This window comes from Dendrobates tinctorius, unplaced genomic scaffold, assembly GCF_039654945.1.
Source record: "Dendrobates tinctorius isolate UK_male_01 unplaced genomic scaffold, ASM3965494v1 ptg000175l, whole genome shotgun sequence".
Classification (NCBI taxonomy): domain Eukaryota; kingdom Metazoa; phylum Chordata; class Amphibia; order Anura; family Dendrobatidae; genus Dendrobates; species Dendrobates tinctorius.
In genome coordinates this window covers 1,730,408-1,747,500 of record NW_027361842.1, presented here as the reverse complement: position 1 = coordinate 1,747,500, position 17,093 = coordinate 1,730,408, and the positions used below count along the sequence as shown (strand labels likewise).

General features: G+C 45.3%; 1 protein-coding gene across 3 annotated transcripts in view; it reads left to right on the top strand.

Annotated features, from left to right (window-relative positions):
• The window catches only part of GTPBP3 (GTP binding protein 3, mitochondrial), a 217,860-nt gene that overhangs the window by 55,631 nt on the left and 145,136 nt on the right, over positions 1 to 17,093 (top strand). For all 3 annotated transcript variants that reach the window (XM_073551331.1, XM_073551332.1, XM_073551330.1), the window contains one exon: positions 1,644 to 1,879. In XM_073551331.1, the coding sequence (XP_073407432.1) occupies positions 1,644 to 1,879 (236 nt within the window). The remainder of the gene's footprint in view (positions 1 to 1,643; positions 1,880 to 17,093) is intronic.

Here is a 17,093-nt window from a genome sequence, read left to right as displayed (position 1 = left end):
GTCTTAATGAGCTCTGTGTATAACCCTGATTGGTAGCTTTTTGTATACACTATACATGGGCAGAAATCTACCAATCCATGGTGTAGTGGGGTTCTACAGAGCTCTACATTCAGAGAACTGCTAGATCTGTAGCAGAGTAAACAGTGATTTTCATCAAAATGTTCTATCAAATTGAAAGCAGTCAGGTCAGTAAGGGACACATTGCTGGAATCAGGATTTCTGTCCTTAAATTATTCTCTCATACTTGCATAATCTGCCCCTATTCTCTCACATGAGACAATCAATGGCAATGTGACGCCAGCCTGTTTCTTAAAAAAACAAAGCTTCTCGTGACACTTTGAAACATAGCGACTCCTTTTTGATAATCTAACAGGAATTAATTTTAAACACGTTCCACGTGGCCAATCTGCGCTGTTTTCTAAATCATAGGAAGCCATTCTGGACAGTTAAAACGTACGTCTTTTTAATTTTTATTTCATAAATCAATAGTATGAGTGAAAATAAGCAAGTTTGTAATATATCTTTTGAGAAAAATCTGCTTTTTATTCTCAAGTTTGCATTTTCTGAACGTTCAACAGTGCATAATTGTTCCAGTGACAGTGTGAGTATCGTATTTTTTTATTATAAGACGCTCCGGATAATATGATGCACCCCAAATTTTGAGGATAAAAATAGGAATTATTTTTTAAATAAAATAGTGATGCTTCTTATAATCCATGCGTCTTATTGTTTACCGGGGGTGGTGGCTGCGGTGAAGCGGGGTCCCAGGGTCGCTGCTAGAGGAGGCAGGAGTGGGGTGATGCTGCAGGCCGTAGGCTGGTATGAGGGGGTGTTCCAATGTGCGGCGCGCTGCTGCGGGTGTCTGGTGCTGCTGCGGGGTCCGATGCTGCTACCCGGTGCTGCTGCGGGTGTCTCCGGTGCTGCGGGTGCCTGACGGTGCTACAGGGGTGTCCAGCGGTACTGTGGGTGTCTCTGGTGCTGCGGATGCCTAGCAGTGCTATAGGGGTGTCCGGCGCTGCCAGGGCTCTGCCGACATTTCATGAAAGGCCAGAGCCCTGGCAGTTCCATGGTTTCCTGTGTGGTGGACAGACTCTGGAAAAATGGCGGCTGGGGGGGGCGGCGCATGTGCAGATCGCTGAAATATCATCTCGAGATCTTTGTGCCGAGATCTCCATCTGCACATGCGCCGCTCTCGGCGGCCATTTTCCCGGAGTGCACCGGACAGGAAACCATGGAACTGCCGGGGCTCTGGCCTTTCACAAAATGTTGGCAGAGCCCTGGCTGACACCCACAGTTGCACCGGGCAGCACCGCCGGACAACCCCGTTGCAAGGCCGGGCACCCGCAGCACTGCTGGACACCCCCCTCATCCCAGCCTGCGGCCTGCAGCAACGGTACCGGTAAGGTACTGTATATACGCATTATAAGATGCAAATTTGGAGGTAAAAAAGTGCGTCTTATAAACCGAAAAATACGGTATATCATGAGAGAGGAAACAAATATGTGAAATATGAAAGTATACCTGTATTCAAAGGACAGATATGAGTGAACCCATTTTGTACAGAAGAATATATGGTGCTGCATGAAGGTACACAAAGAACAAAATAGTTTCTGAGCTAACCAAAAGCTTTTTGTAATTTGTAGTTCATTGAAGAAGTGGATACATCATTATGTCAGAGATACAATTTTTGCCCTCTCATCTGGTCATGGGAAGTGTGGAGTGGCAGTGATCAGGACAAGTGGCCCTGCTAGTCAAGAAGCCTTACACCTCCTAAGCAAGTGGCAGGCATTGCCTCCTCCAAGACAACTAAAACTTGCATCCATTTTCTGTCCAAAATCTGGAGAGCTATTGGATAGAGGACTGGTGGTTTGGTTTTCAGGTAAGTTTTCATCAAAAATACTGATACAAGTGTTCCTTTTTTACTATCTGGTGTATAGCTGGTGTTTCTGATTTTTCTCTTGTGGAAGTGTCACTCCCAGAATATAAGCTGGATGTGAAGTCTGTTTGTATCCAGTTTACTGCTGTCTTCATTTGCTTACATATCAGTACAGCTTCTATCCTGCACTTATTTAATCTTCAAGTCCTTTCTTCTACCATGTTTTCTCTAATTTGTGTGTGCGATTGAAACCCTGCTATGAATATTGATCTAGGATCACATGATTACTTGGATGACTTAGTGATTGCGTCTAACTAGATGCAAACGAGACACAGGAGAGCTCTGATTATAACAAATGTCACATTATCAGGTCTGTTTCAACTATAGGGGAAATATGCTTTGTAAAAATATATAATGTCTGTATGGGGTATATATACATTGTATATGTTGTGATAAAGTCACTGACAAGGTCCTGGAGGGTAGGTATGTTTCACTAAGGGTGATAGCTTCAGTGATAGTAACCGAGGAAAAGCTACAGCACTTAATGTGCTGAAAGGAGTCAATCAGCAATGTTTAGTGCTAGATTGATTGATCAGCTGTAGAGTGTGAGGAATCCAGAGGATTATTAGGTAGCCTTCTAGAGCATTCAGAAGGGGTGGGCATGCAGGTGCAAGCTCTGGAGCTGTGGTTTCATGTTAAGGAAAACTGAAACTTTTGTTGTTTGTTGCTGAAGTGGGCGGTTTCCTGTAGCAACAAGGACTGTCATACGTTATGTTTTTGTTTTTGTGTTAGGCCAGGCAGACCAGGGGTATAAGTGGATTAGTCAGGTAGCATAGTTTAGAATAGACTGGAGGGGTACGAGAGTGTTGGAAGGGAGGCCACAAAGTAGGAGGTTGCAGTAGTCAAGGCAGGAGATAAGTGCATGGACCTAGGGTTTTTGCAGATTCTTGGTTGAGGAATGTACTTATCCAGGAAATCTCTGTATATAAATTTGAATGTGTGTGTGTGTAACACCAACCAATCACGAAGCAGCAGTGTGGGACACCAACCAATCACGAAGCAGCAGAGTGGGACGCGGTTGGAGAGCAGGGCTGAGGACGGATACAGCAGGGCAGGGCATGGAGAGCGGGGGCTGTGAGGAAGACAGTCTTCAGGACGGGCCGAATAGTGCCGGCACCCTCCCAGCCTTGTCCTGGCTCAGTCGGCGCTCCCCGTCATCAACTGCGCTATCCCCCCTCTCCCCTGCAGCTTCCCGGCCTAAATTTAGTCCCTGGCTTCTACTGAGGCCTACTGCAGCGCTAGGCCACGCCCCCGCAGGCCACCCAATCACGTGCTGCAGCTCCGCTCTAGCTCCGCCCACTCCAGCAAGCCCCACCCATGCCGGTAACCCGCACTAGGCCACGCCCCAGCAGGCTGCCCAATCACATGCACTGCAGCTCCGCTCTAGCTCTGCCCAGCTCCGCTCACAAGAACAATCTGCGTACATCTTCCCTCTTAAAGGGATCTCCTGTATGGAAGTTAGGGCAAATCTTTCAGCGCTCTGATTCTGAACCCAGGCCTTTATTAAAGGGATCATTGGTATGGAAGTTAGGACCGTTCCACTCAGCTCTGTGGTTCTGACCCCAGGGTCTCTTAAAGGGATCATTGGTATGGAAGTTAGGGCAAATCCACTCTGCATTTTGGTACTGATGCCAGGCCTTTCCTAAAGGGATCCCCGGTATGGAAGTTAGGGCAATTCCACTCAGTGTTCTGGTTCTGACCCCAGGCCCCTCTTAAAGGAATCCACGGTTTGGAAGTCAGGGCAATTGCCTTCAAATGCTCTGGTACTGACCCCAGGTCTCTCTTAAAGGGATCCCCGGTATGGAACTTAGGACTGTTCCACTCAGCACTGTGGTTCTGACCCCAGGGCCTCTTAAAGGGATCATTGGTATGGAAGTTAGGGCAGTTCCACTCAGAGCTCTGATTCTGACCCCAGGCCCTCTTAAAGGGATCCCTGGTATGAAAGTGAGGGCAGATCCACTCTGTGCTTTGGTACTGACCCCAGGGCCCTCTTAATGGGATCCCCGGTATGCAAGTGAGGGAAAATCCACTCAGTGCTCTGATTCTCACCCCAGGCTTCTATTAAAGGGATCATTGGTATTTAAGTCAGGGCAAATCCACTCAGCGCTCTGGTTCTGACGCCAGGCTGACTGGATGATGTGGGATATTAGGGGTAGTAGTCCGGTGGCTCTGGCTGACGGGATGATGTGGGATATTAGGGGTAGTAGTCCGATGGCTCTGGCTGATGGGATGATGTGGGATATTAGGGGGAGAAGTCCGGTGGCTCTGGCTGACTGGATGTCGTCTGATATTAGGGGTAGTAGTCCGGTGGCTTTGACGGGATGATGTGGGATATTAGGGGTAGTAGTCTGGTGGCTCTGGCTGACGGGACGATGTGGGATACTAGGGGTAGTAGTCTGGTAGCGCTGGCTGACGGGATGATGTGGGATATTATAGTGAATGTGGCTATGCGGAGCGGGCGGGGCTATACACTCAGTTTTATATAGTCTTCAACTAGTATGAAATATTTTTGGGTTGAAGTCAGCAGGAAGTGGAAAGAGCTTGGATGTGTGGTTTGAAGGAGAGATCAGAGTCAAGGATTACCCCATGGTAGCGACCTTGTGGGACTGGGGAGAGTGAGCAGCCATTTGCTTTAATGGATAGGTCCATTGTGGGAGTCTAGTGAGATGGAGGAAAGATGATGAATTCTGTGTTATCCATATTAAGTTTTAGAAATCTAGCGGAGAAGAAGGATGAAATAGCGGGCAGACATTGTGGGATTTTGATTAGTAGGGAGGTTATATCTGGTTCAGAGAGGTAGAGCATAGAGGTGATACTGCAGCTGTGAGATTCTCTGAGCTGTCCCAAGCCAAAGGTGTAACTGGAGAAGAGCAGGGGCCCTAGCACTGAACCTTGCGGGACTCCGACAGATAGGGGGCGAGATGAGGATGTGGTGTGTGAGTGGGAGATGCTGAATGTCCGGTCTGTTAGGTAAAACAAGATCCAAGATAGGGCCAAGTCTGTGATGCCAGAGATGACAGAGTCTGTAGTAATAGGGAGTGATCCACTGTGTCAAAGGCAGAGAACAGGTCCAGGAGGAGGAAGTTAGTTAGGGCAGGTTCAGTGGAGTGATGTGGTCGGAAGTCAGATTGTAAGCGGTCGAAGAGGAAGCAGGAAGAGAGGTGGGGAGACAGTCTGAAATGGACATGTTATTCCAGTAGTTTTGAGACATAGGGGAGAAGTAATATGCGGTAATGGCTAGATACAGTGGGTGAGTTAAGGGCTTTTTGAGGTTAGGTGTGATTGAGGCATGTTTGAAGCATGACGGGAAAACACCAGTTGTTAGTGATCGGTTAAAAAAATGGGTAAGGTTTGGGATGAAGTGGAATGGGATCGGGTCAAGTCCACAGGTAGTGAGATGTGATCTTAAGAGTATAGCGGAAAGTTGATCTTCTGTGATTTTGGAGAAGTTGTTTTTGGAGGAGGAGGGCTGAGTAGTTAGGAAGAGGAATTGTGGAGGTTGTAGACCAAAGCTTTCTCTGATGTTATTAATCTTCTGCTTGACGAATGAGGCAAAGTTTTCAGCTGAGATGAGTGGAGAGGGAGGAGGTGCTGGGGGACAGAGGAGAGAATTGAATGTGTTGAATAGCTGATTGTGAGACAGGGAGGATATGAGAGATGAGAAGTAGGTTTGTTTAGCTGTGGTGAGTGTGGCCTTGAAAGTAGCGAGGGACTGTTTGAATGCGATGAAGTCCTCGTTGGAGTGGGATATTTTCCATCTCCGCTCAGTAACCCTGGAAGCTCGTATCAGTTCTTTGGTCAGGCTGGTGTGACAGGGTTGCTTGTTGATTTTGTGATCTTTGGTATGAGTGAGAGGGGTGACCGATTCAAGAGCTGCAGCATTGTTTAGGGAATTTATGTCTGTAAGAGGGAGAAGGGATTGAGAGAATGAGTGTGGATCGAGGTGTTTTCAAGATTTCTGTGAGGGTGTGCAAGTTTGTGGAGTGGGGATTGTGGACCTGGAGAGGAGAGGGAAGAGAAAGTTAGTAGGTTGTGGTCAGAAAGAGGGAGAGGGGAGTCAGAGAGGTTAGACAGGGAGCAGAGGCGAGTGAAAATAAGGTCAAGAGTGTGGCTATCTTTGTGAGTCACTGCAGAAGACCACTGAGCAAGGCCGAAGGAGGAAGTGAGAGATAGAAATTTAGTAACAGCTGAGAGAGAAGTGTCAATGGGGATGTTGAAGTCACCCATGATGATAGTTGGGATGTCAGTGAAGAGGAAATGAAGTAACCAGGTGGCAAAGTGGTGGCTGGCCCTGGGGGGGGCAGTAAATAACAGCCAGTCGGAGGGGGCGTAGATGCACACAGAGTGCACCTCAAAGAAAGGGAGGGTAGCAGAGGTTGGCAGTGGGATTTGGGTGAAAGAAAACCAACTACTCCGTCATGCTTGCTGCTGGAGCAGGGGGTATGGGAAAGGTGGAATCCACCATACTAAAGTGCAGCTGGAGAGGCTGTGTCAGAGGGGGTGAGCCAGGTTTTGGTGATAGCGAGGAAGGAAAGTTTGTTAGTAATAAAAAGATCATGGATGTAGGAAAGTTTGATGCAGACAGAGCGAGCGTTCCATAGTGCTTCTGATGGTGGGACTGGAGAAGGAGGGGCTGGCTGAATGGGTATAAGGTTAGAGAGGTTACAGAAACTTGTGATAGAGCGTGGATGGGAGGTAGAAATAACTGTGGAGATGGGGTGAGGAGGATCATGATTTGGAGAAATATCACCGGCAGTGAGGAGGAGCAGAGAGAGTGTTAGTAGGTGGGAGAAGGAGAGGGCATGAGGGGGCTGTCTTTGTTTGGAGACAAAGGATTGTAAGTTGAGGAACAGATCTGAGGAGGAGGTTAGATGGATAGGATGGATTTAGGGAGAGATTACCAGTTCCTTACTAGATGTAGGGATTAGGGGGGTCAGCGCTGAGATCTCATCTCCCGAGATCTTGGTGCCGAGATCTCCATCTGCGCATGCGCCGCCCCCAGCAGCCATTTTCTCTGAGTCCACTGCACAGTAAACCATGTAAGTGTGGGGGCTCTGAGCTTTCACAAAATGTTGGCAGAGCCCTCGCACCACCAAACACCCGCAGCGGCACACATCGGAATACCCCTTCATCCCAGCCTACAGCAACCCTCCACTCTTGCCTACTCCAGCAGGAAGCCCGGGACCCTGCTCCACTGCTGCCGGTAAGGTATATCCGCAATATATGACGCACCCCCATTTTCCCCAAAAAATATTTGGGAAAAAAGTGCATCTTATAATCCAAAAAATATGGTAACTGTGGTATTGCTGTAATCGTACTGACCCGAAGAATAAAACTGCCTTATCAATTTTACCACACTCGGAACGACAACCCCCCCTAAAAAAAAATTATTGAATTGCTGGTTTTTGTTTATTCTGCCTCACAAAAATCGGACTAGGAAACAATGAAAAAAGTCATGTGTCTGAAAATGCTACCAATAAAAACGTCAACTTGTCCCTCAAAAAATAAGCCCTTCATATTACTCTGTCTCTGTCTGACGAAATATGGAGAAATTATAACTCTCAAAATATGGTGATGCAAAAACTATTTTTTGCAATAAAAAGCGTGTTTTAGTGTGTGACATCAGCCAAACATAAAAGCTGTAATCGTACTGACCCGAAGAATGAAGTCGCTATATCTCTTATACCGCATGGGAAACGGTGTAAAAAATGAATCAATTCTTCACCTGCTGTTTTGTTCATTCTGCCTCCGATAGATCGCAGTAAGGCTTGGCGCACATTTATCCTGCTCTCTGCGCTGAGCACTTACACTGGGGCTTCCGTGTAAATCTCTGAAATACGTGACTCAAACGGAACCCCCAGCAGAAGTTTCACTATAATGGACGTCATGTGACCTGTGATCCAGTGGTGTCCGTCCTTTTAGGATTGCATAAAAGTGACCACAGTTTTGTGCACTTTTGATAAGAAGGACAGAGCTGAACAGAGGCCAGACAGTCCAGAATAACTCTGCTACCTCATTATAGTGAATTCGATCCCTCGGGGGGTTTCATCTGAATCACGTCACTCAGGGATTTAGATGGAAATGCCAAAGTACGGTAAGTGCTCAGTATAGTAACCAGGAGGATAGCGTGCACTCAAGTCCAATGGCGAGGTGCAGGTGTAACGGACCAGTAGGTCCTATTACCAATAATAGTCTAATTCACCGCACACTCAGAGGGATTTATGCAAATAAGTGCTTATTTTATTATATACAAAACATGTGGGAGCCAAACAAGAATATATAGCACGAAGTAGAAGCGATATAATAATACGACGTTTCGGCTCAGTCCGAGCCTTTATCACTTTTATCGCTGAATTGAAAGTCGGATCTTTGAATAAAGAGGAATAGAACTCCCAAGAGAATAGCCCAAGAAAGATGGCTGTTGATAGGGTGCCTATCTGCAGTGGCGTCATGCGCCGCTGTATAGCACCCTATCAACAGCCATCTTTCTATACTTTGCATGGGATGCGCTTATGTGCGCATACACATGCGTTTGTATGCGTTTTTCCGCTCATGCGTTTTTTTGCGGTATGCGCTCGGGCGCACAAAATGCATCCGGTTGCATTTTTTGGGCGTCCGACTTGCCTCAAAAAAACGCATGCGCACGCAATGCGTTTTTTTACAGCAAGACACCCATTATAAGTCTATGGGTGCGCATATGTGCGCATTGGCATGCTTATGTGTGCGTTTTTTTTGCGCATGCGTTTTTTTTTTTACCATTAGTTGGACAATGGAATTTAGGGGTTTGGGTTAGAGTTAGGGTTAGTTAAGGGGGTTTAGGGCTAGGGTTAGGGTTAGCTAGGGTTAGGGTTAGTATGGTTTGGTTAAGGGTTAGGGTTAGTATGGTTTGGTTAAGGGTCAGGGTTAGGGTTAGGGTTTTCTAAAATACCGCGAAAAAAAACGCAAGTGTGAAACCAGCCTAAAGCAAATTTTTTGTGAAAAAAAGTTAAATGTTCATTTTTTTTCCACATTCCAAAAATTCCTGCGAAGCTTCTGAAGGGTTAATACACTTTTGAATGTTGTTTTTAGCAGCTTGAGGGGTGCAGTTTTTAGAATGGTGTCATTTTTGGGTATTTTCTGTCATACGGATCCCTCAAAGTCACTTCAAATGAAAGGTGGTCCCTAAAAAAAATAATGGCTTTGTAAATTTTGTAGGGAAAAAAAAAATCGCTGGTCAACTTTCAACCCTTATAACTTCCTAACCAAAAAATAAGTGTTTCAAAAATTGTACTTGTGTAAAAAAGACATGTGGAATATGTTATTTATTAACTATTTTAGCCCTATCATGAAGTACAGTATGTCACGAAACAGCAGCAGTCTCACAATCAGTGGGATCCACGGAAGCATTCAAGAGTTATGACCCCATGAAGTGACAGTGGTCAAAATTGTAAAAATTGGCCAGGTCATTAATATGCAAAACAACTTGGGGGGGGGGGGGGGGCGTTAAGGGGTTAGGTTTGGTTACTTCTCCAGATCCCAATATATGACAATTTCTATGTTTTAGTTAGAAAAATATTCAGGATTGAGAGTCCTCAGTAGTTGATACCTTTTAATGGCTAACTGAAAAGATGGTAACACATTGCAAGCTTTCGAGACTGCTCAGGTCTCTTCATCAGGCTAGACTAATACAAAATCTGAAGTCACATATTTATGCACAATACAGCCTAGAAAAAATGCAATAGATGAGACAAGTGACGTGAAGCAGAACTATCAATATGGGAGAGGGAGAAACATAAATATAAACATTGGACCAGTTCATAGATAAGGAGTCTGGATGTTTTATGGTCCTCTGATTGGGGTCTCCTAATGTGTTGTGATTCCCCCACACGGTTTTAAAAGGAAATTCCTTAATTGATGTAAAAAGACATAAATCCATGCGACACATTCATTCCAGCACTGAGAGTGTCAAAGTTCGTCATAAATTTGTACTCCCAAACTCGTCTCTCTCTCTGAGAATTGAAGCTACCTTTCAATACCAGCAATTTCATATCCACGCTGCTGTGATCAGGGATACAGAAATGTTTTGCCACAGGTAGATCCATTCTTTTTTCTCTTATTGTGTGACGATGAGCATTCATCCTTGTTCTAAGCTTTTGCCCGGTCTCCCCCACATACAGACCCCCAGTTGGACATTTAGTACAAATAATTAAGTACACCACATTAGATGTAATGCAGGTGAAAGTACCTGGGATCTTGTAGTCCTGATGTGAGTTGGGGATCTTTATCTTGTCCGTGGTCATTATAAATGGACAGGTTTTACATTTTTTCTGGTTGCAAGGAAAGGTTCCTGCAGCTGTTGGAGAGGACAGGGAGCTTCTGACAATGATGCTTCTTAAATTTGGGGGCTGCCTAAAACACAGCAGTGGGGGGTCTGGAAAAATGGATTTTAATCGGGCATCTTTTTGTAGTAAAGGTTGTAATTTCCGTGCAGCTCCCCTTAGCACCTCCAGATTTGGATTGTAGGTGACTACTAGAGGCACTCGGTTATTTTCTTCTTTAGCTTTGTAATGTAGCAGGTGATTCCTTGACAATCTGGTGGCTCTTGTAATTTGGTTTTCAATTGTTCTTGGATGGTAACCCTGATTCAAAAAGGTCTTTTTGAGGCAACCAAGGTGTTTGTCTCTATCCATGGGGTTGGAACATATACGATTGTATCTGATGGCTTGGCTATAGATAGAGTTCTTTATGTGTTTTGGATGGAAACTGTCCCATTTAAGGTATGTTGGACGGTCGATTGGCTTCTGATACAGGGATGTCTCTATTTCATTGTTTTTTAGCTTAATGATGGTGTCCAAAAAATTAATCTCTGTACTGGAGTAGTTGAGTGTTAAATTGATGGTGGGATGAAATTGATTAAACTGTTCGTGGAACGTCTTTAGCTGTTGCTCAGACTCCGTCCAGATGATTAGAATATCATCAATAAAGCGGTAGTAGGCCAGGGGCCTGATGGGGCATGAGGACAAAAAGTCGCTTTCAAGCTTTGCCATGAAAAGATTTGCATACTGTGGAGCCATTTTACTTCCCATAGCTGTGCCAGTCTCCTGTAGATAGATCCTGTTGTCAAATTCAAAGTAATTGTGGGTGAGGATGAATTTTATAAATTTCACCACAGCACCAGCATCAGTTCCTGTATTTTCCATGAAGAATTTGCAGGCATTTAAACCATCTTGGTGTGGGATATTAGAGTACAAAGATTCCACATCCATGGTGACCAGGATGGTTCCTTCTGGTAGAGGACCTATTGCTGCTAGTTTATTCAATAGGTCAGTTGTGTCCTGAATGTAGCTGGATGTATCCTTCACCAGTGGTTTAAGAATACCCTCTACCCATCCAGATACCTGCTCAGTGAGGGTGCCCACACATGAAATAATTGGTCTTCCTGGATTTCCAGATTTGTGGATTTTGGGAAGCATGTAGAATGTCCCTATTCTTGGAGTCTCTGGTATCAGGTCATCGCCAGCTCTTATGGACTGGTCAGGCAGACAAGAAACCAACTTGTTTAGTTCCTTGTAATAGTCCTGTGTAGGATCCGACTCCAATTTTCTATAGTAGCGTGTGTCCATAAGTTGCCTGTTTGCTTCCTTCATGTAGTCTGACGTATTCATCATGACTATTGCACCTCCCTTGTCAGCAGGTTTAATGATGATTTCTTTGTTGGTTTTTAAAGACTGTATGGCCTTTCACTCCTGGGCACTGATGTTGGATGCTTGTCTCCTGTTAGTGTCTATGATTGTGTTATGGCATTTTTCACCCATGGTGCTACTTTTACTTCTATAAACAGGGCAACACTGACATCTTCAGGTATCTTTATGGTACTACACTGAGCGCATTCAAGGCCTCGTAATAAAGAAGGGTTATTATTTTTACTTGGATACTACAGACAGGCAAGTTTTTCACAAATGAAATTTTTAATATGATGTTTGTTTTCAGTTAAAGTGTGCAGGCCCTGATTCATCTAAACGATTACACCAGAATTCTGGCATAAATCACTTCGAAAAGTCGTAACATTTTGGCGCAACATGGAGTTGTATAAATATTTTGCGACTTGGAATTTTCACGTCTGTTTCCCCCAACTCTGCCAAAATGAGTGGAGCTGGGGTGGAACAAGGGTATCATTCATTATGAGCTGTGTTATTTATTATGCAAGAAAACTTACTCCAGTCCTTGTCTGGAGCAAGATTTGTGGCTAGGTACACACCATGAATCGTGCACCTTTTGACTTACGTACGCCCCCTCAAGATTACCGTGGACAACACTTGTTCTGATGAAAAATTTGTTATACAGGGTGTTTCTCTTTCCACTTTACCTGGAAAAGTTGCTGTAACTTCTAAAACAGATGGTTGACCGTACAGAAATTTGGACTGTACATGCGTTGGCTCATGAGAAGTGAGAGAACTTCAATGAACTTCAGCGACAGCAACATGAAACATCCTTGCGCTGACCTGCAAGCTTGGATGTGATCTGTGGTCATTTTCAACACCTGCTTTAAAACCTACAGTAAATTTCTGATGAACCAAGGTATGTACAGTCCAAATTTCAGCACAATAGATTGACTTTTTTTTATAAGTTACATTAAATTTTCAGGGTAAAGTAGTGAATCACCCTGTACATGACTGCTGGATATGGGATAAACCCTCATTTATTAGCACATGACCCAAACTACATAGCTCAATAAAATACACATTTTGGTGACAAAAATGCCACAGCTTTAATTAAAAATCACATGAGTATAGTAAGAGTCATCTGAAATTCTAGGCAAATATATTCTGAGCTTAACGGACATCATGAGGTCACCGAGCTGCCTGCCATAAAGCAATCAGCCAGGCAGCAATCCATGCTCTGACTTGCCACAGTAGCAAAGTCAGTCCACTTCAAGGGCTCCAATGACCCAACCCAACCAAGATCCTCAGTCCTATGCTTAACAGCTAAGCCACCCCTGGATGATGTTACCATTATCACGTCCTTCAAGTTGGCTACCAAAACTCATCCTTTATACCACTATGTGTAACAGCTTTAATTAACTTAAAATTAGCCCTCCATAACCTGCTGCAAACCTCCACCTGACTCTTCAACCACCCCAGGACAGGCCATTTGACACCTTGGATGGCTCGACCCCCATCAAATTAACCAATCTTAATTTCCAATGATAATTACGTTATCTGTAGTACTAGATTAAAGGGAATCTGTCACCTCATTTTTGGCCTATGAGATGCGGCCATCGCCATCAGGGGCTTAGGCCTGTTTCACACTTCCGTTTGTGACCATCAGTCAAGATCCACCGAATTGAAAAAAAACGGATCCGCCATTTTTCTTGGCGGATCCGTTTTTTCCCTCATAGTCTTGCGTTATCGGCGGATCTTAACGGATGGTCGTCCGTTCGATCTGCTTTTGTACGGATCCGCCAAGATTTGTGTGTTTGCTCAGCGGCCCGGACGGAGCATGTAACGTTATTTTGTTCTCCGGATCCGCTATTTACTAAATTGCCGGTTGCATTTCTGTCTGGCTGCTGGATAAAATATTCTCTCTCTCTCCCCCACGACATACCCCTCCACATCGCCGCTGCTGATCTCTCTCCTCCACGACATACCCCTCCACATCGCCGCTGCTGATCTCTCTCGTCCACGACATACTCCTCCACATCGCCGCTGCTGTCCCGCGAGATCTCTCTCTCCTCCACGACATACTCCTCCACATTGCCGCTGCTGTCCCGCGAGATCTCTCTCTCCTCCACGACATACTCCTCCACATCCCCGCTCCTTTACGGCACCTTCTCCACGACAGCGCACCTACTGATGCCGCGACCACCGCTGCTGCTCTCGCTACTTCACCGCTGCTGATCCCGCCGTGCCCACAGCTCCCGCGTCACCATGCCCGCTCCCGGACAGTGCTACATCGCCGGTATTGTTACTTTTTTTTCACAGGCGCGGTTCCTTTAATTTTTCAACTTCCGCCAATCCGATGCCACCCATTCCTGTCAGTCCGCCTGCGGATCCGTTTTCCGCTATTTTGGCGGATTCGGACTGACAGGAAAAACTGAAGTGTGAGACAGGCCTTATCTGCAGCATTTTGTAATGCTGTAGATAAGCCCCCGATGTAATATGAAAGATAAGAAAAAAAGAGTTAGATTATACTCACCCCAAGGTCCGGTTCGGTCGGATGGGTGTCGCAGTTCGGTCCGGCACCTCCCATCTTCTAGCGATGATGTACTCCTCCTTACTTCTGCCGCGGCTCCTGCGCAGGCGTACTTTATCCGCCCTGTTGAGGACAGAGCAGAGTACTGCAGTGTGCAGGCGCTGGGAAAGTTCAGAGAGGTCCGGCGCCAGTGCACCGCAGTACTTTACTCTGCCCTCAACATGGCAGAGAAAGTACGCCTGCGCAGGAGCCACGGCGTATTTTCGTTTTAGATTATTTGCACTTCTGCTTCTGATACTCCTGCCTTAGCTGCTTCTGCTGCCGCCCCGATACAGAAAGAATGTGTCCCGTATTCCTTATGATCTGCGCTGTTTTTTCTAAGCACTGCTTAAAAATCACCTGAAACTGGTATTTGGTGAGAAGGGACCCGTCCGTATGAGAGAGAAAAAAATCTGCTTGTGTGTCTTAAAACCACGTAGCGTTTGACTATTTTTATTGGGCATACTGGGTCATCTCATGAATTAACTAGGACCCACGTGCCTCTACCGGTGGGATCGCATTTGGACTTCCGCAGGCGGATGCGCAGAGCGTCGTTGCATATGACTAAGTCGTCGCTGATCAATCCTACTTCTGACGTGTTTTGACCGTGGCAACAACTCGCTAACACGTAATGCACTGAAAAATGCAAAAGCTGCAAATATTAGGGACAACTCATATTGCGACTTGCACACTGCCACAGAGCTTGTTATAATATTGTGCAATAGTTTTTGTGATATAGGATGACGACATTCCTGACTCGGTTGAAGCCTCTTCCAGCCTTTGATAGCTTGTCTAATAAAAAAGACTTTAGTAACGTCGGCCCACCCCATCAATTGGAAGAAAAAGGCTATTCCTGATAACTGCCGTTGCGCAGATGTTCCTGAGACGCCTTTTTCCCTGAGCCGATTCAAAAATTCCACCGACACCTCGCATCTCGCACGGTCGCATTTCTCGACCGGTCTACCGTGAACTAGTGAGCACCCCTCTTCCCACGCCTTACCGTAGACCTGGCAGGTAGCCGGTGCAACCGAAGCGCGGATTAATGGCATCAGTGATTGGCCACTACATCCCAAAAAGATGGAGGACACTGGACACCAGATGGGAACGCATTGGGAATGAAGCGCTGTGAAAGCCTGCCAATCAGAAGATAGCAATGCGTTAAATATATTAACATCAACGTCCGTTGTAACTGTGACTCGACACCAAATGTTGTGTTTCAGGCATAGTAAAGTTAAGCTGCATAGGAGGGCGAGCAAGGGTGGGGAGGTGGATGACATCTTGTTTAGGCAGTTTGCGGTTTTGTGATGTTTGGTTAAAAATCGGATGTTTTTGTTCTCTAACATTGTACCCCATAACTCGACTGATGATACTATTGCAAAAACTTCTATCAGTGCTTGATCCCCTCCCCAGTTTGTTCTAGCCCATGGCTATGGCCAGGTGCCTTTGCACCATTGGTTTTTGTAGATTGCTGCAAAACCGTCTCGGCTATTTCCCCCTACCGCTCATCCTAGTTCCTGACTTGTCGTCTCTTTTGCCATGACGCAGGTATGGCCTTGTAAGATTTCAAAAATGTTTTCCATACCAGTAAATCAGTCCCTCAAGGGTCGAGTGATTCAATTCTATGGCCCGGTTGGGAGATGCCCTTTGTTGCCAGCGACAACCGACGGGAGAAGGTTCTGCCGGCTGTCATTACACGGCAGGCGAATGTTAGAAGACCAAGTAAGGACTGTATTTGCTGGAGGATGACTTTTGCTACGTAACAACTTTTGAGCATCTGTATAGTTTTTTGTATTTTCTCTATTGGCAAGTGAAAAACCATTGTATTGGTGTCTATTTCTATAAGGAAAAGACAGTTCGCTCCAGCTGCATAAAAAATCTTTTTATTGAGTATAGATAAAATGACACATAATGAGGCTCTCCATATAACCACACCAGACCAAGATGACGCAAAGGCTACGCGTTTCGACCTATTGGGTCTTTATCAAAGCCATACCCAGTCTCTGGTCCGACTAAGCTATATATACAAGACTGGCCAATAGGAAACATGCAACTAATCACATGATACCTGATTCAGGTCCTGCGCATGCAAAACATCACATACAACAATACATTATTAAAACCATTAATAGTAATGCAACATTAAATCGTCTTTTATTCAGACCAATTCGGTGTCTCGTATTTAAGTGGTAAATCCACAATGCCTCTCAGGTGAGAAGTCGCCGTCTCATATCTCCCCCCCGAGATGACAAATTAACCCGTTCTATTCCTTGTGTTTTAAAGTGAGACATACTTCTGGCGTGACATTCTATAAAATGTTTAGACGCCGCTGATGTGTTTCTTCCAAAATTATTGGTATTCGTGATGTCATATAAATGCTCTCTTATTCGTATTTTTAATTGTCAGGTCGTACCACCGACATAAGACAAATTGCAGGCGTCACAATTGATTTTGTACACTATATTTTTTGAGTTACAATTAATATAATTATTGATTTTAAATTTTAGAGTATTATCACTGTTGTTAAATTCCTTAGATATCTGTACATACTTGCACATTTTACAGCAAGTAGCGCCACACAGAGGCGTATCTAGGCTTCCTGGCACCCGGGGCAAGAATTTGGTTCGGCCCCCCCCCCACCAAGTACATATGCGACTTGCACACTTATCCATGTACCCACGAGCTGCTCCCCCTAATGCTCTCAATGTTCAGTAAAAACTGAAAGCAGGAAGAGAAGCTCGTTGTCAAGTATGAAAATCGCATATGAGTTAAGTGTCCATGTGATGACTACTGGAACCTGCAGAGCTGAATCCTGACATTGCAGGCTTCCGAATTCTCACAACTAATACACTGCACACTTTTAGGATTCTCCCTTGCCGATATACAGTCATGTTAGCACAAGTATGTGATTTACACTCACTGGCCACTTTATTAGGTACACCATGCTAGT